Source organism: Peromyscus eremicus, chromosome 4 (genome assembly GCF_949786415.1).
Source record: "Peromyscus eremicus chromosome 4, PerEre_H2_v1, whole genome shotgun sequence".
Taxonomy (NCBI): Eukaryota; Metazoa; Chordata; class Mammalia; order Rodentia; family Cricetidae; genus Peromyscus; species Peromyscus eremicus.
This window is the reverse complement of record NC_081419.1, coordinates 3554335-3576127: the sequence shown is the minus strand read 5'-3', so window position 1 is coordinate 3576127 and position 21793 is coordinate 3554335. Positions and strand designations below refer to the sequence as shown.

Below are 21793 nucleotides of genomic sequence, written 5' to 3'. Positions count from 1 at the left end.
TCACACTGTCCTCTGACCTACACACACACACACACACACACACACACACACACACACACACACTGTACTATATATATGGTATATTATGAAAAACATTACAAGTGAGTTTTAAAGAGACGTAATTTGACACAGATTCTATTCTTGTCTCCATCCACTCCAAAAATAGGAAGCGAAGATTGCTTAACCTTTCCCACAAGGAGGATGAGCTTTAGCTGTCTGTACATGTTCACTGTTCTTAAACCCAGCTCGTCTAGATTTTGATGCTCACCTGGCTTGAGTAAATGGGATGTGGGAAGTAGCAGACATTTCTGGGGAGAAAAGAATCAACAGAGAATACATAGACTCATGAGAACCCTCCGGAACTAAGTCTGTACTGGAAGCAGCATATTTCTGAACTGGGTGTCTCAAAGCAACCTGGCCCCTCTGCAATACAAGCTGTGTGGGCACATATGTGACAGTATTTTCCATCTGCCCCAGATGGTGAGAGGGGTGGGTTCTGAGCAGTCACCCTGGGGCAATCGACAGGCCAGGAGGAGCAGTCAGCACTTCATCTGTCAAGGTCCACATGAGCAGGGACCCTCAGTGACTTTCTTCATTGGGAGGCCATAATGGGGATATTTATAAGCAAAGATTCAGAACCCACCTCTTGAACCCACACTATGTCTCAGCAAGGCATGGTGGCACCTGCCTGCAATCCCAGCATCAAAAAGTTGAAACGGGAGGACTGTGAGTTCCAAGACCAGCCTGGGCTCCAAAGCAAGACCCTGTCTTGAAAACAAACAAAAGGCTGGCGGTGGGGGGTGGGATGGTCAGGGACGTGGGTAGGTGTCCAAGTTCTTCCTGTCATGGGTCCTACAGAACAGGCACTTGGGAGGTCAGCAGAAGGAGTCATCATGCTCCAGTGTGTTCCTGGATATACACTTTCTCGAAGCTTAACTTTGGAATTCAAGTGTGCTGTTTTACAACCCACCCCGTTAGTATGTTTCCTGAGAAATGTTACGAAACAATCTTACATCTATCTGCTGCTGTGCTAATGTCCACACAGCAGCTGGTTATGCATGGGCCCGAGCCACCCATGGGCCCGAGACTCTAGCTTGGTGATCTCAGACTGAACTGCAGAGTTGCCGTCCATTCAACAGGGCCTGGAGGGCTGAAATTTCTGAGGAAGCCTTGGCCTTCTGTCTAGATTCCGCTCCCTCTGCCCCTCCCATGAGCCAGTCAGATTTTCTTAGGAATGTGGCCAACAGCTTGGAATCCCGCCAGAGGTTCCCAGTGCCTGCCACCTGCACCATGAACTCACAGCAACTGCCCAGTATGCAGCCCTGCGAAGTCCAGGCTTCAGGAACTGCAACAGCACCCAGCACTATGTGCCAGACAACGACTCCCCAGGGTGAAACTCCCCAGGGTGAAGCCCAGCTGCACACTCAGACCCCTAAGACTTTGTCAGCCATTCTTGGCTCTGACAGCTTCAGAGTACAGATACAGGAGTACAGCTTGACCAGGGTCTGCGTAGTTCCTGGAGGTAGCGGCTGGGATGGGGCCTGCCGGAGATGAAAAGCCCAGATACATGGGAGCAAGATCCCTACCCAGTGGTCTAGTATCTGCTCTAGCTTACAGGCTTCCTGATCGCACAGGTTCCTCAAAGGCCAGGCCCAGTACAGAAGTCACTGTACCCAGAAGGTTCTTCACCCAGTGCCCCTCCCAGCCCAGATACAAGCCATCAAGCAGCAATCACATGTCCACTAATACAGCCACTACAGGCTGCTGTTTTAAAACTGTTTTGGTATAATTTATTGTATAAGGATATAGTCTAAGACTAAATACGCTTAGGTAAATAAATGTTAACACTATTTTATATTCTTAGCATGTTTTGAAACTGATGAGTTTTGGGGTAGAGCTCTGTGGTAGAGTGCCATAAAAAAAACGAGTGTGGTAAAATATGTTTTGTTTTTCTCAAGACAGGGTTTCTCTGTGTTGCCTTGGCTGTCCTGGAACTCAAAAAATCCACCTACCTCTACCTCCCGAGTGCTGGGCTCCAAGGGGTGCATCGCGGTAAATGTTTAAGTGAGCACCCGAGTCATGCTGTATGTACATCAGCCACAAACCTCGTATAGTACAAGTTCTTCACCTTACAAAACAAACTGTCCATCAACCCGACTCTCCCGTTCTGCCCTCATCTAGCCCCTGTACCATGTGGCTTCAACAGTATGATTTTTACCAAGTTAAGATCCCATGAAAGTGAAGCCACATGGCGCCTGCTCCTGCGTCTGGCTAACTTCACTTGGCACAGTGCCCTCAGACTTATCCACTGTGTACCACATCAGACTGCCCCTTTCTTTTTAAAGGCTAAATAATGTTCTAGCATTCGGACAAACTGTTTTTTATCTATTCACCCATGAATGGTCATCTGAGTTGCTTCTACCTTTTGGCAATAATAATAATAAATGCTGCTGTAAAGCGGGGAGCTCTTCAAACCCTGCTTCCAGCATTCTTCTGGGTACTTAAGAAGTGGGCTGGCTATACTGTGTGGTCATTCTACTTCTGAGGACCTGCTGTCTATACTGTGTGGTCATTCTACTTCTGAGGACCTGCTGTCGATACTGTGTGGTCATTCTACTTCTGAGGACCTGCTGTCTATACTGTGTGGTCATTCTACTTCTGAGGACCTGCTGTCTATACTGTGTGGTCATTCTACTTCTGAGGACCTGCTGTCTATACTGTGTGGTCATTCTACTTCTGAGGACCTGCTGTCTGGTTTTCCACTTCATGTTCTGCCAACTCAAGGTTTCGCTTTCTCCATGGTGTTGTTCCCAGGGTTTTTGAAAGGAGCCATCCTTGTGTGGGGTGTGTTCTCACTGGGGTTTTGAGTTATGTTTCCCTAGTGATTAATAATTCTGTGCATATTCATGAGCTCATTGGCTGTTTTCATAGTTTCTAGGAGGAAATGTCTATTTGACCTTTTGTCCATTTTTAAAAATTAGGTTGCTGTCATGGTCCATGCCGCCACCAAAAACCATGTGGAAGTCCGTGATTGGTGCTCCCTCTGACTGTAAAGGACAAGGAAGCTACTTTTGCAGAGGAATCGATGACTGAGACTCACAGTTGAGAAAGATGGAGGGACATAGAAGGCTTCTGTGACAAGCCCTACCCTCCAAGCCCCAACCCAAAGGTAACAGCCAGGACAGCGGAGGGGTGGAGAAGGACTCAGCGTTTTTTAAGGGGCTGGCCACTGGGACTTTGACCATGTTCCAGTGAGTGTATGGGCAACACAAATTGGACTTCTTGTTTCTCCTCCTCCTCTTCCTCCTCCTCCTTTTCTTCTTCCTCTTCTCCTTTTTTTTGGGGGGTCATAAAGGTTATGGGGGACCTGGGAAGGCTGGAAATTGAGTGTGATCAGGATGCATGATATGAAATTCCCAAATAACAAAAATATTATGTTGAGAAAAATGCCCAAAGAAAACAGCATGAGACCAAAAAAAAAAAAAGCTGTTTTTATTGGTCATCATTTATCTGTGCCTCAGAAACACCTAAAAGGCTTACCAAAGTCAAATTCTCAACCAGATAAACAAGCCAATACAGTGGAATACTATACAGCAATAAAAAGGAACAAGCTGGAGATAAACACAATGACCTGGTGAGTGCAGAGTAAAGAAACCAATGTCCACAGTGTGGTCAGATGGTCCCATTTCCACAGGGACAGATAACAGAGAGCTCGGTAGTCACTGAGGTTAGAAGAGTGTGACTCAAAGACCTCTGCAGGGAGGGAGGTTCTCCTAGGGTAGTGGGACAGCTGGGCCTTCTGCATATGGTAGGGTTAAACAGATCTGCCCGTGCTGAACGCAGAGGTTTGCGGTGTGAGTTTAGAGCACTCTCACTTGGAAGAGGAAGGCTCCCTTAGCTCACACAGCCCTGGCTACAGGGAATTCCCGGGCCCTAACCACCCTCAGGGTGCATGAGAACTGCCACTGGAACCCAGTCTGGCTGCACTGGGGACATGAAGTTCTGAAGTGTTCACAGTCGCTCCATCCTCTGGGGACTGAGCATCCACACGTGCTCCAACAGACCAGACCCTAAGCAGACCCACAGCCCCAGTTCACAGAGGGGACAGAGAACACAGGGGCTCTGCAGCACCAGGTCTGCTCTCTTTGCACGGTCTGTTCCCAGTCTGGTAGGGACAGTGACCCTCACACTCTGCAGTGACTTCTTCATCCTATGACGCTGGGGCCTGAGAACTTTGGCCACCGCAGCCCAGAGTGAGAGTACAAAGCAGGTTCCCAGGGCAGTTCCTATGCCTCAAACACAAAAACAGCTCCGACGAGCTTTTGTGTTCAGGGCGATGAAGAGAGACAAGGCCAGACCATACAGAAAAGCATGCTTTCGATCCAGGCCTTGGGTTCTGTGATGAGCTCAGAGAGCCAGTATGTGTAAGGTGCTCTGGACAAGCCCAGGCAGAGGCACAGATGACTGTGGTGATGCTAAAGAAGCAGAGGGTCCTGCAGCTCCAGGACCCAGTGATTAGAGTGAAGGGCAGACCACACAGCGCTCCGTGCCAGCAGCATGGGCCTACACACCGGCGCACTTGCCCATGGCAGGAAGGCTCAGGAAGATGCAGAGCAGGGCACAGGATTCCTAAGTCCCTGCAGCTGTGAAAGGTGACCTTGGGAGGAGCACACAGGGCAGGGAGCACCCTGGCAGGGCACTCTATGTCATTTGTATTACCTATCACAAAGACCTGAATGGCAGACAGTATTCTAACAATCACAAACAAAAGCACCGCACTGTGGGAGCTGGTCTTGATGGTTTCGAAAGCCCCAGGGTCAGCCCCAGGTCGGGGACTGAAGTGTTCTTGGCAGTGAACACACCTGCTGGGGTTTGAGCCCTCCTTCCTTCTAGACTAGAGTAGCACAGTCCAGACTGTCCTCACCCCACAGCAGCATGGCCAGCTTGTGTGACTAGGTGAGACCCAGCTCTTCTTTGTAGAGGTATCTCCTCACAAGCCTGCTGCCTAATTCTAATCATCCCTAACCACACTAACCTTGGGAGTCGGCCTTCTCAAGAGAGGCAGGGAGAAGAGGGGCCAGGGGAGGCTCCGTGGTACAGTGCTCAGCTTACGTGAGGTCCAGGGTTCCACCCCAAAACACCTCAATAACCAGAGACTGCCCTTTCCTCTGAGGACTGAAATGTGAAATTTTATTTAGTCTATCAATATTTTTTTAAAGAAATGTTATTTTAGGGCAGGAGGGCCCTTAATTAAGAACAAGGCTAATATCCACTCAGCACTTCTCAGGTGTTAAGACTCAGCTAGAACCCTGAGGTATGGATCACCTCACTGACTCTTCTCTTCCATCACAGCATGAGGCAGACTACTGAAACGAGGAAGATCCCAGAGTTACCTCATGGAAGAGCTGGAAAAGAAAACCTGGCTCTGGCCCAAGGCCCATACTCAGCTGCTCCTTTGTACCTGCTTGGCCTGTCACTTTACAGGTGAAGACAGTCAACAGCTCGCAGGACACCGAGCCAGTGTCCTGGTGCCGTCCGGGGTCACAGGAGGATCTTCTTGCAGCCCCTGCTCAGGCTCACCCTGCCTCTACCACAGTGGAATGTAGGAAAGGCTCAGGCTCACCCTGCCCGTCAGCGTCAATACAGGCACTGGCTGGCTGACTCCAGCCTGCTAGGCACTCAGTGACAGCCACCAGGGCCACTTACCACTCCACTCCCAAGCTGCCTTCTGGAAACCACTTCTGAACTGAGGAGCCAGAGGCTGCTTTGCAAGTCTGTAGGCAGATTTGCAGCCAGTGTCTGTCCTACAGAGATGCAGGAAAGCCCCTGGGAAGTCCCAAGCCTCACTGATTCCAAGCAATGGTAATAGGGGTGCCTCTGAGATACCCCTGTGACTCAGCAGAGCAGCACTGAACCAGGGTCCAGACACGGGGGGAGGGAAGGGAAAACCAGGTTCCCTGCAGTGTCCCCGACACTGCCTCCCTTTCCGCAGCTGCCAAATGGTCCCGACACCTGCCTACTCCCCCAGTAAGAAGAGAAGTCGATCAAGCACCTATCTGAAGGTCCAGCTCCTAGCGCGGTGTCTGGCACGTAAGAGAAAGTGAACACCAGCCACCACCTCCCTCACCTAGAACAATGCTGGGCAGCCCCAACACCTCAGAGCCAACACAACTTAAAGCAACAAAAGCAGCTTGGGCTGTGAACCACTTGGGAAGCTGGGGGACCGTTAGAGCAAGCACATCCACAGGGCTGAGGAGGTGGCTCAGTGGGTAAGAACATTTGCTGCCCAAGCACCCAAGGACCTGAGTTTGGATCTCCAGCACCCATGTCAAAGGCTAAGTGTGGTCATAGGCACAAGCCTATGACCCTGTGCTTGGGGTTGGGGGAATAGAGGCAGAAGGATCCTTGGGGCTTGCTGGCTGTCAGCCTTGCCTGAACACCATCAGCAAGCCCAACACTTGGGAAGCGAAGGCAGAAGGAGCAGGTGTGTTTGAGGTTAGTCTCACTGTATAATGAATTCAAGACCAGTCTGGGCTACATGGTCCCTGTCGCAACAACCGTTAGCAAAGCAACTGTGTCCAACCCACCACTAGCTGTGGAGATGGCATCAGGAAGGGCCTCTCAACAGGACACAGAAATAAGCACCAGTGACTCTAGCACTCTGAAGCTTGAGGCAGGAGGACTGCTGTGAGTTTGAGGTCGGCCTATGCTACACAGTGGGTTCAAGGGCAGTCGGCAAACCCCTGTCTCAAATACAAAACAGGGAGGGAGGAAAGGAGGAAAGGGGTGGAGTGTGAGGCTAGGGTGAGGGTGGGGGGTGAAGGCAACTTCTTCCGGGCTCTGGGCCCCTGTGCAGGACAGCTTCTTCTCAAGTTCCCTATCAAACTTCATCCATAATCCCACCGCAGCCACCTCTCAGGCAGAGGAGTACCTGGAAACACGTAAATCAGTCCTCGCCATGTCACAGAGCTAAGTGAGACCTGGCTAAGCAGTGCGCATGCTTGTGGGTTTTACTTCTGCCCACTCCATGTATTACTGTGCGCATCCTAACCGCTCCAGCTCGGCGAGAACAGCCTGTAGCTTAGAGTGCTCTGCAGAACGGTACAGTACCTTTCCTCCACTGTGAGGATTAAGTCACACATGTGGAATGCTTTTGGCACAGCCTGGTACCGGCACGTGCTGAGTGCCTTATGACTGTTAGCTGCTACTATTATTTTTACTTACTGAAAGGAGGGGCTGAGAGACACCAATTCCAAGGTCCCCACACAATCATCCGTCTATCTGTTCATAGCCAGCCACTGGAAGGAGGACAGGCACATCGGACTATCCATAACCAGCAAATAAATACCACCATTGTTTCCAACCAGGAGCCTTGTTTGTTTGCTCCAGGTCAGTCCATGGGGCTTCAGCTGTCCTGCCTTCTCACTCACACCCACCTCCGGAACACTGCTGCATCACCTCCTGCTCTGCTTGACTTTTAATCCCTATTACATTTATTTATGCTTGGGGGTATCATGGCACACACAGGACAACTTGTGGGAGCCAGGGTTCTCCTTCCATCATGTGAGACCAGGGATCGAATTCATGATGTCAGACTTGGAGACAAGAGCCTTTAGCTGTTGAGCCATCTTGCTTTGTGCCTGGGAGTCACACCTGCCAGGCCACACCAATGGCGAACATATATAAAAGCTATAAAGTGGAGGCTGGAGAGATGGTTCATTAGTTAAGAGCAGCTACTGCTCTTACAGAAAACCTGGTTTCAGTTCCCAGCAACCACATGGTGGCTCACAACCAGTTCCAGGAGATCTGGTGCCCTCTTCTGACCTCCATGGGCTCATTCATGCGTGTGGTGTATATACATGTGTTCGGGTACACACACACACAATTTTTTAATCTATAAAGTAAACTACTGAAACAGGCTCTTGTTCTTGGCCAGCGGCTTTCAAAGTAGGGTGGAGTTCTGACACACAACTTAATTTGTAGTGAAAGGACTGTGGTTCCGGCAGGCAGGGGAAAGCAGAGTCCTTCAGGGCCACTTGTGCCCTGGGCTAGCTACAGGGGCAGGGTGTATTTAGTAGACAGCACGAAGGACTCTGGATCATGTACCAGGCAAAAAGGAAAGAGGCAGAAAGAGGAATTCTCCCACCACAGACCCAGGATCTCTAGGCCACGTAGGCCAGCCTCCCACTGCATCTCAGCTCACACGAGACACCCAGGCCCCATGACAGAAACAAAAGAGGGGACAGAGCCCACTCTCCCTGGCCCTTCAGGACAGCAGGTACCTCCAGCCACCCATGAGCAGAGCCGGGAAAGGCTCCTAAAGCATGCTCCAAGGGCAACTGAAAAGCTTAACAAGCATGGAGCAGGGCACCTACAAGGGGACTGCTATGGGTACCAGCCTGTGCAGGGTTGGCAGCCCCATTGTGGGAGTACATGCCAGCACAGTGACTGCTCCATGAAGGGTGAGCACAAGAGCTCTTTGCTCCTGTGCAAAGCAAGCAGTGACAAAAATGGGAGCTTGGAGTGCATGCTGGCAAGCAGCGTTCTGTAGAGCTAAGTGGGGCTCTTTCTTACCCTGGCCTAGCATTCTGAGAATCTGCTCTTCCTCTTGCAATGTGGGGCTTGAATCCAGAGTTTCATTTTTGTTTTTAAAAGACTTATTTATTTTTACCTATGTACTGGTGTATTTTGCATATGTCCGTCTGTCTATACATCATGAACATGCTGTGCCCGAAGAGGCCAGAAGGGTGTCAGATTCTCCGGAACTGGCGTTCCAGGTGTGAGCCACCATACAAGTGCTGGAAACTGAACCTGGGTCCTCTGCAAAACCCACCAGCGCTCTTAACTCCTGAGCCACCTCTCCAGCCCCAGCCTAGAGCCTGTGTATGCAAGCGTATACTCTAGCCTGAGCTACACTCAGGCTCTTCTTTTCCCTTTCCTTTTTTGCAGTGAAGTCTCATTATATTGCCCAGACTAGTCTCCCAGGCTCAACAGACCCTCCTCCTCAGCCTCCCAACAACCAGGGATACAGGCCTACCACCACACGAGGCTTGGGAATTTGTGGGGTGTTTTGTCTTTGTTTGTTTTTAAGGTTCTTGGAAGCAGGGTGTCACTCTGCAGTCCAGGCTGGCCTAGGAACTCTCCATCCTCTTGCCTCCGCCTCCCCAGCAGCTTGGGAATCTGGTTGTAGTGTTACCATCAACTTTTAGATGCAAAAACATTGACCGATGTACAGTCAACACGGAACCCCATCCACTGGATACCGCTTGTCAGAGAAGACGTCCTTCCTCACCAAGAAACAAGCTGGGTAGCAAGCAATTGAAAGCCAGGAGAAGTGTGTCTAAAGTCAGTCAGGGCTGGGTGCGGCCAGTGGTACAGCACTTGCCTAGCTTGTGGAAGGCTCTGGTTTGATCCCCAGCAAGGATTAAAGACAATGAATGCTTTAAAGAAGAAACTAAATTCACTCTGATGATATAGACTAAGTTTACACATTCTTTCTTCTTTTCTATCTTTTGCTTTGATCAGCAGTGCTGGATGGAGATGAACTGATGGCCTTGTGTATGCTAGGCAAGTAATTGTGTCACCTAGCCACACACCGGCCATCACTCATTCTTTGAGCAAGTGTGGACTGTGTACCTACTGTGTGCTAGGCTGGCTAGCAGCCACGAAGTGGTGGACAGGCACACCCCTCCCAGGAGCTGAGGATCTGTTTAAGGCTTTATCTGTTTATTGCTAACTTGCAGACAAGAAACTGGGCTCCAGATTCTGGATGAGTTAAACAGTACCAGTGCTGCACTCAAGTGTTCATGTGATGCCTTTCCCCAGAATTTACTAACTGCTAGAAAAGAGAAAGCACTAGGCACCATGAAGGGGTCAGCTTTGGTGGAGGAAGCTGAGAGACCATCCAGGAAGTGGGTTGTTGTTAACAGAGGGACCTCAGAGGAGCCTAGAGGGCCACAGCAGAGCAAGAGGAGTTAACTCGAAGTAGCTTCCCCACTACCTGTTATTTCAGGGTTGATTTTGTTTTCCAGTGCTGGCTTGTGAAATCTTGGGAAGGCTAGACAGACACTCTGCCATTGAGTTACGTCCCCGGCCACCCGCAAGTGTTCCCTTAGGGATCAAGGAACCGGCTGTCTCGGACAGCAAGAATCCTTCCAGGCACTGACGGTGAAAGTAAGAGCCCCACAAGGAAAGAATCGCCTGAGGATACAAAAGGTTTCAGATGATCTCTGGCAAATGACAGATCTCTTCGAACTCACAGGCTGTAGGCTGTGTTTATTTACTCATAACCCAGCCTTTGGGGTGTGCTGGGTGACTGTCAGTGGAACACCTGTCCCAGCAGCAAGGCAGGGGGTGGAGGTCACGTGGGTGTGGCAGGCACTGCGGCCAGGCCTCTCCTCTTTCCACTGTGTCATCTTACTATGGCAACAAGCAACACACAGGCTGGACTGAGGTAAGACCCGGCCTGCACTAAGAGCAAGCTGCAATCTGAGCTAATTTGGGAAATGGTTTTCTGCAAGCTCATACGTGAGTCATCTTTCCAAGCCTATCGTCTCCTGGCTACAAGGAATCCCATTCAAACCACCCCTGCCAACAGCTGCATGGGGGATCAGGAAACATTAGGGTTTGCTGCGGCTGCTTTAAAAACACGTTCTCTCTCATCTCCCTAGAGTGCCGTGAATGGTGTCAGTATACAAAAATCAGATGCAGCCTCAAGGCCCAGTTGGGTCTGCATTAACTAACTTGGTAGTCTGGGGCATTTTCTTCCCCTAAGATGAGAGGAGAAATGTAGAAACATAAACTAAAATTGGGGCAGACACTGCCGTGTCTCTCACAGCTCCAGAACTGTACAGTGCCTCTGTACAGACAGAAAGGGGGTCAGTTCCCCATTTCACTTCCCTAAGACTGTGATCTTGGGCAGTAACCAAAATCCCCCAGGCCTCTGCTACCCACAGGTGCAACCCGGGGGTAGTCTACCCTCGCCCTCCGGCTGTGACAAAGCTGAAGTGAAAGGGGGTGTCCACAGACAGTCTGATTCCTATTACCGCTGGCCTACTCTATTGGGAAGCCTATGTTCCAGAGGACTCCCAGACACTATCCCACATCACAGGGTGGCTGCCAATGAGGCACACAGAAAGTGTTGAATCTGCAGGTCACTGAAGGAACGCGGAGCTTCAACATTTGTGTCATTAACTGAGAACACTCTAACCACAAAGATTCCTAACTTGGGGGAAAGGGAAGTATAAGCTGAGTGGTTAAGAAGGGGCACCCAGTGACTGCCCATTTAAGGGCCCTCAGGCCACAGAAAGTGCACAGGCCTGTCTTCAGTATCTGATCTGAGAAGATACATAATAACAAGTTCCACCGCAAATCTCTTTCCATTTGTAACAAGAGCACCTGTAAACATTGGAAAAGCACAGCGCATGGACTTTGAGACCCACGTTTATTCTGTCGGTGGGTGTGTTTGGGGAGCTTGTGGCCTCCCACCAGTCCCGACAAACTTCACTGCAGCCCCAGGTGCCAACACTGGCCAGACAGTTTAGTAAATGAAGTTTATAGGCACACTCAGTCTAGCTGGGTCACAGAAGAGGAAAGAGATAAGAACACCACAGGACCCTTTCTGTTCCCAGGACCCAGGGCCTAGGAACTCGGTGGTCGGGAACTCTGAAGGAACGAAGCAGAGCAGAGTGGAACAGGCAGGAGGAGGCTGACCAGAGCCGCAGGACTTCCCTCCTCTACCACAGAGACCTGGCAGGCCACTTCCCACCACCCAGCTTCACCACCCAGTTCCAATCAGCAAGGTCCTTGAAATCTCCATTTGGTGTAGCAGGAGTTTACAGTCACCACTAACACGCTAGTCCACTTCTGTGGACTCCCAGGCTCACACACAGGCCACAGACCGGTGCCATCCTCACGGTGGGTACCAATCGCAGAGCTACACACAGCACCTGGCAGAGCACCATCCATTTGTAACCTGGTGCTCCATCGTGCTGGATGAAGGAATGGAGGAACCAATCAATGGAGGAATGGGGCAAGAGCCAAAGTCCAGATCACAAGCAAACAGACGTGAATCATCTCTGCGAGTCAGGAACGAAAATGTCAACAGTCCAAGTGGGCAAGGGGACTCAGCGATGTGGCAGAGGAAGGGGCAGAGACACCGGGGAGACAGCTCCCACCTAGCTCCCACATATGGGTATAAATATGAGAAAGGCTCAGAGTTACCGGAGATTCTCGTTCTTTAGGAGAACCAGGAACCTGAGATTTCTGAGCAATTTCCTGGTTTTTAAGCATTGACCAACAGCTCTTTTCGTTCCTTGGGAATGCACATGGACCAGTGGGCTGAAGCCAGCTGACTACTGCCAGTCTGGCATTAAGCTCCAGAAATCTGAGGGCATCAACTCACTTGTGTCTTTGCAGGAAGGGATGTGGGCAAGCAGAACCACCATGCCCGCTTGCACAACTAGAAGCATATTAATATGTGCCCCAAAGTGCCTCTGCCCCTCACCCCCAACTCCACCTCACAAACTCAAAGCAGCTATACACATCTCCCAGTGGTTTCCTAGAGAAGAACTGCCCTCAGCACCTCATCACAGTACACCCAGGAGGTGGCACCACATCACAGTACACCCAGGAGGTGGCACCTCATCACAGTATACCCAGGAGGTGGCAGGCACCTCATCACAGTACACCCAGGAGGTGGCACCTCATCACAGTACACCCAGGAGGTGGCACCTCATCACAGTACACCCAGGAGGTGGCATCCTTTACCCAGTCTTCTTCTTGACCCTCCTGACCGACAGCCCGTAAGATTCCCCTCAGCTCAGACTGTCCTCACCCCCGGGCACTTGGAGCAGAGGAACAGTAAGGCTGCCTTCCTCTGCCCCCATGAAATGGTGTGACCTCTGACGACTGAGTGACAGATCCAGAAGCTCTGCCCCAGAGGAAAATGAAAGCCTGCTGGCTGCAAACAGGGAGGAGGGACAAGGGACCAGAAAGACCAGGCTGGGGGTGTAAGGTTTCTGCTCGCTCAAAACCCCCTAAACCCTACACACAAACCCTGAGAAGCAAAACAGCAGTACTGTTTCAGAGAGATGAGACCACAAGCATAGTTCAAAAACACGTCTGTTGCTTTGAAGCACGGAAAACAGCAACAACTGTTTACTGGGCGTGGGTTTCATAATTACTGGAGACTGGACCTGGCTGAAAAAAGGTCTCTCCTTCCAGTCACACCGTCTCTCCGGCTTAAGAGAGGTCCACTTAGCAAAGTCCACCAGAAGCCAGACAGGAAACGTGGAGGACTGCACATCAAGTTCACCTAAACGAGCAACGGAAGCTCCAAAAGGGTGATCTCTCATTGCAGGTGTACCCCAATCTTCCTGGACCACAGCAGAAGAGCTTTGCAAGAGGGTTCACTTCCTGTCATCCCATTTGGAATCCCAGCATCCAGAGGAGTGCCAGCTATGGGTAACCACAACACTCTCTCACCCCGGCTGCTTCTCCCCAAATGCATCTCCCTCCGGCCTCTCCACAGCCCTCTTCCTGCCATCTCTCCCTCCATTAAAAGAACCTAAAGTGGGAGGTGGTGGCACACACCTTTAATTCCAGCACTTGGGAGGCAGAGGCAGGCGATCTCTGAGTTCGAGGCCAGCTTGGTCTACAGAGCAAGTTCCAGGATGGTCAGGGCTACACAGAGAAATCCTGTCTGGAAAAACGAGAGAGAGAGAGAGAGAGAGAGAGAGAGAGAGAGAGAGAGAGAGAGAGAAGAGAGGAGAGAGGAGAGAGGAGAGAGGAGAGAGGAGAGAGGAGAGAGGAGAGAGGAGAGAGAGAGAGAGGAGAGAGAGAGAGAAAGAGAGAGAGAGAGAGCGCGAGCAAGCCTAACCCTCTTTTCCCAGCCTAGTGAGCAGTGCTGTCCAGGACCTCCCACAAACCGGGGCCTGTTCAGAATATTCACCGGGCTTGGCAGCCTAGGTACTACTACCAGCTCCCCAGACAAGCTCCTCTGAAGTGGGCACTGCCATAGCCCCTAGCAGAAGGCAGTGCCCAGAGAAGGCCCCAGCATGACCTCTGCTGAAAGGGACTGGGGTGGCGACTAAGTGGAAGGCTATGTTAATCTGAACTGTGAAAGGAGCCTATGAGGTGACAGTTTGTATGATAAGGAAAATTCAGTTAATGCTATTTAAAATATAGTTTAGATATATTTATTTTACACACATGAATGTTTTGCCTGCCTGTATGTGTGTGTACTGCATGTGTGCCTGATGTCCATGGAGGTAAGAGAAGAGGACCAGGCCCCCTGAAGCTGGAGTTACAGATGGTTATGAGCTGCCACGTGGGTGCAGGAAACTGAACCTGGGTGCTCAAGAGCACCAAGTGCTCTTAGCTGCTGAGCCATCTCCCCAGCCCGTTGATGCTATTTTTAAATAAATTATCCAAGTTTCCCAACAGTGCCATTCGGATGAGACACTACAAGGAGTTCCCAAGCAATGCTGCACAGATGGACCAGAGATATTTCCGGAGCAGCACGTATGCAGGAAAGCGACTCATAGTCACTAGACAAGGCCCTGGGGCTAGAGGGCAAGGAGAGAAACACCCTAGAAGCAGCACCTGAAAACAACACAGCCCAGCTATGAGACTGTACCCAGCTTCTAGTCAGAGCGCAGGTGTCAACACCCAGCCTACTGCCCCTTGCTGGGGGCGGGGGGGGGGGGGGTGCCACAAAACTTCACTGAACCTCTCTAGGTCCTCAAAGCAGACACCTCGTTCTTGCAGGCAATCTTCAAGTATTTGTAATAAACAATACAACCAAAGAACAAACACAGAGTGAAGACACACAGCAGATGCTCAATAAAGAGTACCAAAACGTTTTTCCTATGTAAACCCAGGGCTGCAAAAGTTACATTTATTGCTGGCTGCTCCACTGCTAACACGCATCCCAGCCAAGTATCCCCAAGTCCACCTGAGAAATCGCAACTTCCAAAAATCAGTGCTCCCGAACACCTTTTCAGCTACTTACACGTCCACCTTCTTTACGGAGTTTCCAGGCTAACTGGGTATCCCCACTGTGACAACCCCCAACACGGGCCCCAGACCACTGCCTACCTCGCCTAGCAGCCAAGAATCCGCCCTCCCCTATAAGGAGTCCCTGCTTGCCGGCTAATTAAGCTCTGGGCCCCATATGCACAACAGTAATTGACTCTCGGGAGTGTCTAACTCCCTTCAGAATATGCAAGCCGGGGAAATTGGGAGGAGACTCCCCAAGATTTCCAGGAACACACAAAGAGATGAGGTTTGCATCAAGATCGCATCCACCTTCTCCCCCAACCCCAGTGGCTCCCTACTTGCAGGGCAGGATACCGGAGGACAATTTGGCTGCGCCCTGAGACATCGCTCCAACACACCCCAGCCTGCTTTCCTTTGAAGCCACCGAAGTGGACACTTGTGGTTAAACTCGAGGCTCATTAGGAGTGACACATTTTATAACTGGGCTGCCGATCACCTCTGGAGCGCGCCTGCCCTTCTGCATGTGGTCGGGGCCGGGCCTCCTTCGGGTCCCGGACTCCAGCCATTGTGGGAGGTTCCAGGGAACAAGGCTACGGGGCCCTTCAGTCGTCCCCCCCACCCCAGGATCCCGCTACCACCGCGGGCCCCCGGCGCCGGACAGGCCCGGTTCAAAGATGGCCCTCGCGGCGACACTGCCAGGCTGGGGCCCGGGCCGGGGGTCCAGCGCACGAGGCCAGGAGGCGCGCCGCCCGCCCGCCCGCCCGTCCGCCTCACCTGCTTTCTCGATCTTGCCGGACATTTCCGGGCTGCGCCGGAGGCCGAGGCCGCTGCTCATCCGGCTCCGGCCGGGCCGCTGCGGGGCAACAGGCCGGCGCGCCCGCCGCTCTCCTGGGCCGTGGCTCGCCGCGCCTCACACTCGCGCCGGCATGGCGGGCTCCGCGCGGCCGCGGCCCGTGCGCTCGCCGACCGCGCTCCAGCCCGCACAGGGCCTGCCGCTCCGCCGCTCCGCCGCTCCACCTCCCGCGCAGCCGCTGCTCCGGGGCCGCGAGCCGCCGGCCGCAGCGCCGCGCCGCCGCCGCCCGCCCGCCGGCCTGGGCCCCGCGGCCACGGCGCCACCTGCCGGAAGCCCGCCGCTCCGCCCGCCCCACAGCGCCCCCTGCTGGCCCGGAGCCGCGCTGAGCCTGGCGAGGGACGCCGCGCCCCCTGCCGGCCTGGAGTCCCCCAGCATGGACCCCACCTCTCTTCTCATAGAGATCAAACCTATTGATGGGCACCCCCAACTCAGGACTCCTGCGCGCTCTCTCCTCGAAGATGCGGAACCCTCAGCTAACCCAGACTTTTCCATCTCAAGTCATGGACTGACTCCCCACGTCCATCACCCAAGTTCAGCATCCTTTGCAGGCACAAGGCTCCACATTAGGGCCTAGAATCGACCTTAACCTAGACTCAACAACTTCCTCACTGAAGACACAAGGAGCCTGCACACCAAGGCCTGGGGGTGACCCTGAAGCCCCTCCCACCTGCCCAGGCTCCTCCAGGGAATGGCATCCCCCTCTCTTCTCTGCCACCTCACCCCGTTCAACCCATATCCTTGATCCAAGGCCTCCACTCCCCCATAGTCCAAGCCAAGGCTTGGGACACACACACACACACACACACACACACACACACACACACACACACACAGAGTGAGACTCAAAGGCCCCTGAAAGGCAGAATCTTTTGGCCAGGTGTGGGCCCTGATCCTCTAAGCCAAGGCTAGGCCCAAACCCGGAGGGACACAGCACGCCTGATTTGCTTTGCGCAAGCAACCCTTCCACAGGAACACACAGCTTAGAGAGCAGTCTTTTCTAGTATGCTAATGAGCTCATTTACAGTTCTTCTTTGGGGATTCAAAGAACCTTCTAGAGCTACAAACTTTGTCATATCCTACCAAGATAAACACAATGGATTCTTCCCTCCAAATGAGCCCACAACTGGGTTGGAGAGTCTAATCATATCAGTAAGTATTAGTGATCAACGCATTTTAACAACTCAAGAGAGTGTTCAGATACAGGGAAACTTACACTGCTTTCAGCATATCAGAGAGAGAGAGAGAGAGAGAGAGAGAGAGAGAGAGAGAGAGAGAGAGAGAAAGAGAGAGAGAGCTAAGCGAGGGACGATCCAGGATAGCTCAGCAAGTAAAGGCACCCTCTGTCAAGCCTGGCCACCTGAATCCAGTCAGACCCACATGGTGGAAAGAAAACCAATTTCTGCAAATTGTCCTCTGACCTACACACACACATACACACACACACATACACACACACACACACACACACACACACACACTATGTAATTAAAAATTATTAAAAACTAACCAGACCACCTATTCCTCTAGATATGCCAGCTAGTGGTAGGAACAAACTTTGAGGGGTATGCAGGGAGATGGAGGAGGTGACTGATCCCACCAAGGATTTCTATTTTCATCTCCCCATGCTCTAACGGGTCACTGACTCTGTGGCTAAGAGTTGCCCACTGTCGGCAGCCAAGTTTCCAGAGTCCAAGCTCTCTAGGGGTCAAAGGCAAAGCCAAAGACTGACAAATTCATTTCCCTTTTCGGGTTGACTAATGGCTGCCTAGGGCCTGAATGGCTCTCCTCAGCTCCGGTGGAAGCTACATCAGCAGGCGAAATCGGTACATAGCTCAGGGCCCACCTCCCCAGCCCTCCCCAAGTACTTAGTAACTTCTAGGCTTCTGAGCTGAGAAGGCTAATATTTCAAGGCCCCAATTCTAAAGCAAAGTAGAAAATGAAACCGAATGAATATAGGCACAGTCAAAGGTTCCTGAGAACAAAATAAAATCCACGTGATAAATTACTGCAGATCAGATGGCGAGGAATTTGGGAAGAGTAAAGAATTGGTGCCAACCAGGCTCATAGAACTTGCTTCCTAAGGGTCCAAGGTGTCCCCATAGCCATGGCAGAACACACAGGTTAAGACACAGCTAGTCGATTGCCGAAGCCTTGATCTTCCTTGCCTTAGCTTGTTCTCATATGCTACTTGTACTGCCTAGAATGTTCTTACCCCTCCTTTCCCCTGGATCTCCATCATCCTTTGAGTCTCAGTTTCACTGTTGTTTGTTCTCAGAATTCTCCCCCGAGACCCCCCAGTGCCAGCTCCCTCCTGGTTATTACCCAGATGCTGGCTTTAACTGTCAGAACCTCAGACAGGAACTGGCGGTGCACATCTTTAATCCCAGCACACAGTGGGCAGAGGCAGGTGGATCTTTGTGAGTTCAAGGCTAGCCTGGCCTACATGGTGAGTTCCAGGCCAGCCAGGCTACACAATAAGAGCCTGTCTAAAAAAAAGGGGGGGGGGAAGAAAAAAGGAGGAAGGAAGAAAGAAAGGAAGAAAGGAAGGAAGGAAGAAAGACTCAGGACACAGATCAAAATGCAGATGACCAATATATGAGCAATGGCCACGTGCTCTGGGCTCAGGCCACCACTCTATGCACTGGCAAAGTCAAAGCTGGACACTAGCTGTCCCAGACCTGTTGCTCGTCCTCTTAGCAATCCCATAATTCCCATACCAATTCTACAGAGGTTCTTGCTATCAGTTCCTAGTACCTATGTTTGGGGCTCACAACTGTCCATAACACGAGCTCCAGAGTATCTGGCACCCTCTAATGCACACACAAATGCATACACTCAATAAATAAATAATATTTTTTAAAGTTACTGTTGTAAATTTTTAAAAACTCAGATGTGAGGGGCTGGGGAGATGGCTCAGTAGATAAAGTGCTTGTCGTGCAATCATGAGGACCTGAGTTCAAATACCCAGAACCCACACAAAAGCTGGGCACAGAGGTGCGTGCCTGTAACCCTAGTTCTGGGGTGGAGAAGAGGATCCCGGAGGTTCACTGGCCAATCGGTCTAGCCAGCAGGTGAGATCCAGTTTCAATGAGAGGCACAACACAGTCCTCTAACCTCCACACCTGCACATAAGGGCATGTGCACCTGACCCAAATGGACACATGTATGTACACGATTCATAACGTGCACACACAGAAAGATGTGTTGGGCATACCTGCAATCCAAGTATTGTTGAGGCTGAGGAAAGAGGATCATAAGTACAAGGCCAGCCTGGGTTATATAGCAAGACTGCATCTCAAAATAACAAACAAATAAATGAATAAATAAGTAAGTAAATACTTGAGAATGAGATTAACCAAAGAGGCAAAAAAACTTGTTTACTAAAAAGCACAAAAAGTTGAACCAGGTATGTTGGAGCACATCAGTGGTCTCAGCACTTGAGCATAGGAGACAGGAGGTTCAGGAGTTCGAGACCAATCTCAACTATATACTGAGTTCAAGGTCATCCTAGACTACAGGAGACCCTGTTCAAAATGAAAAGCAAAGGAAGAAATAAAAGTATCATTACAAAAATGCTTCTGAAGGAAATTTGAAATATAAAAGTACAGGGCTGGAGAGATGGCTCAGTGGTTAAGAGCATTGACTGCTCTTCCAGAGGACCCTGGTCCAATTCCCAGCACCCACATGGCAGCTCACAACTGTCTGTAATTCCAGTTCCAGGGGACCTGACACCCTCACAAAGACATAAATGCAGGCAAAACACTAATGCACATAAAGTAAAATAAATAAATAAATAAATAAATTATTAAAAAATAAATATAAAAATACACAAAGTGGAGAGGAGCATTCCATGTCTTGGAACATTAGATATTGTTATTGTGGAAATAGAAAACAGCCTGGAGGTGGTGGTGCATCCCTTTAGTCCCAGCACTTGGGAGACAGAGGCAGGTGAATCTCTGTGAGTTCAAAGCCAGCCTGGTCTACAGAGAGTTTTCCAGGATAGCCGAGGCTACACAGAGAAAATCTGTCTCAAAAAACAAAATAAACGAACAAACAAACAAACAAAGGAGAAGAAGAGAAAGAGAGTAGCAACCCACACAGAGGCTCAAATGACTGTGGAAGTCTGCTTTGTGTCACTGTAGCAAAATATCTGAGACTGAGTACTTTTTAGAGAAACAAGAGTTTATTTGTATTATTTATATGTTTAGTTTGTTCATGTGTTTATGCAATGCTGGGCATCAAACCCAGAGTCTCGTACATACACGACAGGCAAGTTCCCCACTACTGAGTCACACCCCCAACCCTAAAAAGATTATTTTGGCTCATGGCCCAACTTCAGGCAGCCCCGCTGGGCACAGGTCTCAGGCTGAACATGGCAGATGGCACCATACAGCAGACGTCGGGACAGGTGGGCAGACTTGCTTCTGTCAGCCCGGGTTTGTAGTATATAATCCAGTCCTGACCCACCACTGAGAGGTGGGCATTAGTCTCCTCCCCCTTCCTCACTGGCACTCCCAAAACCCAGCTGCCAGCTGGTAGCCCCTACCTATTAAAGGTATACCTCCTCTCAAAACTGCTACATTGAGGACCAAACTGTTGGCATGTGAACCTTTGGGGAACAAACCATAGCTGACCCCACGTAGCTAAAGCAATTTTGAAAAAGAGTAAAGCCGGAGGATTTACATTTCCCTGGTTCAAGCTTTCCTCAAAACAGTGAGGCACTGGGTTTGAGATATGCAGGGCTGAAAGTGTATCTCGGTGGTTGAGCGCTGCCTGGAGCTTTATTTTCATTTCTGTTTCTGTGATGGGCTATTCTGAGAAAAAAGTGACTTGGGGGGAAGGGTCCATTTAGCTCATGGTCCATCATTCATTGAAGGTCAAGATGGCAAGAGCTCGATGCAGCGGTCACATAATGTCCACAGTCAAGAGTAGAGAGAGGCCGGGCAGTGGTGGCGCACACCTTTAATCCCAGCACTCGGGAGGCAGAGGCAGGTGGATCTCTGTGAGTTCGAGGCCAGCCTGAGCTACAGAGTGAGTTCCAGAACAGCCAGGACTGTTACACAGAGAAACCCTGTCTTAGACAGAGAGCGAGAGAGAGAGAAGAGTAGAGAGAGGAATGAATGCAGGCACAGTGACTACTCAGCTCACATCGCCACTCTTGCTCAGTCCAGGACCCAGGGCATACTGTCCAGAGCAGGCTGAGTTTCCCCACATCAGTTAATAGAATCAAGGCAGTGTGCTCCAGACGTGTCCGAAGGCCAGCTTGATCTAGACACCCCCTTGTGAGACCCTTTGCAGGTGATTGTGGGTTGTATGAAGTTGACAGTTAAAACTCACAGTAACACCTGGCATGCAGGAGGCCCTGGGTTTAATTCCCAGCTTGGTTACCTTTACTCTGAGTCAGGCTGGCAACTCTGCCTTTCTCCCTCCCTGAGACCTCTCTGTTCCCAGAAGTCCCGCCTAACCTCTTCCTGCCTAGCTATTCAGCAGTTCAGCTCTTTATTAAACCAGTCACAGTGACACATCTTCACACTGTGTAAAGGAATATTTGGCCACAATGGCCCAAAGCAACTTTGTGTATTGACTTATATTTCCATATTTAGTCCATCATTGAGGAAGCCAGGCAGGAACCTGGAGGCAGAAGCAGAGATCATGGAGGAGTGCTACTTATAGGCTTTTTCCCACGGCTTGCTCAGCCACCTTTCTTACACACCCCAGGAACCAGCACAGGGGGCTGGAGATATGGCTCGGTTGGTGCAGTGTTTGATGTGCAAGCACAGGAGCCTGGATTTGGATCTCCGGTAACTACATAAAAAGCTGGGCAAGGCAATGTGTGTCTGTAACTCCACCCTGGGGGGACAGAGACAGGAGCAGCTCTAAGCTTGCTGCGGCCTGACTAGCTGAATCCTCGAGCTCCAGGTCCAGATAGAGACCCTGTCT

At 50.9% G+C, this 21793-nt stretch overlaps 1 protein-coding gene across 2 annotated transcripts in view; it reads right to left on the bottom strand.

Moving 5' to 3' along the window:
• Positions 1-15889, bottom strand: part of Rapgef1 (Rap guanine nucleotide exchange factor 1) — a 123333-nt gene extending 107444 nt beyond the window's left edge. For both annotated transcript variants that reach the window (XM_059259931.1, XM_059259932.1), the window contains exon 1: positions 15775-15889. In XM_059259931.1, the coding sequence (XP_059115914.1) occupies positions 15775-15835 (61 nt within the window). In that variant the 5' untranslated portion in view covers positions 15836-15889. The remainder of the gene's footprint in view (positions 1-15774) is intronic.
• Between the last annotated feature and the right edge of the window lie 5904 nt (positions 15890-21793).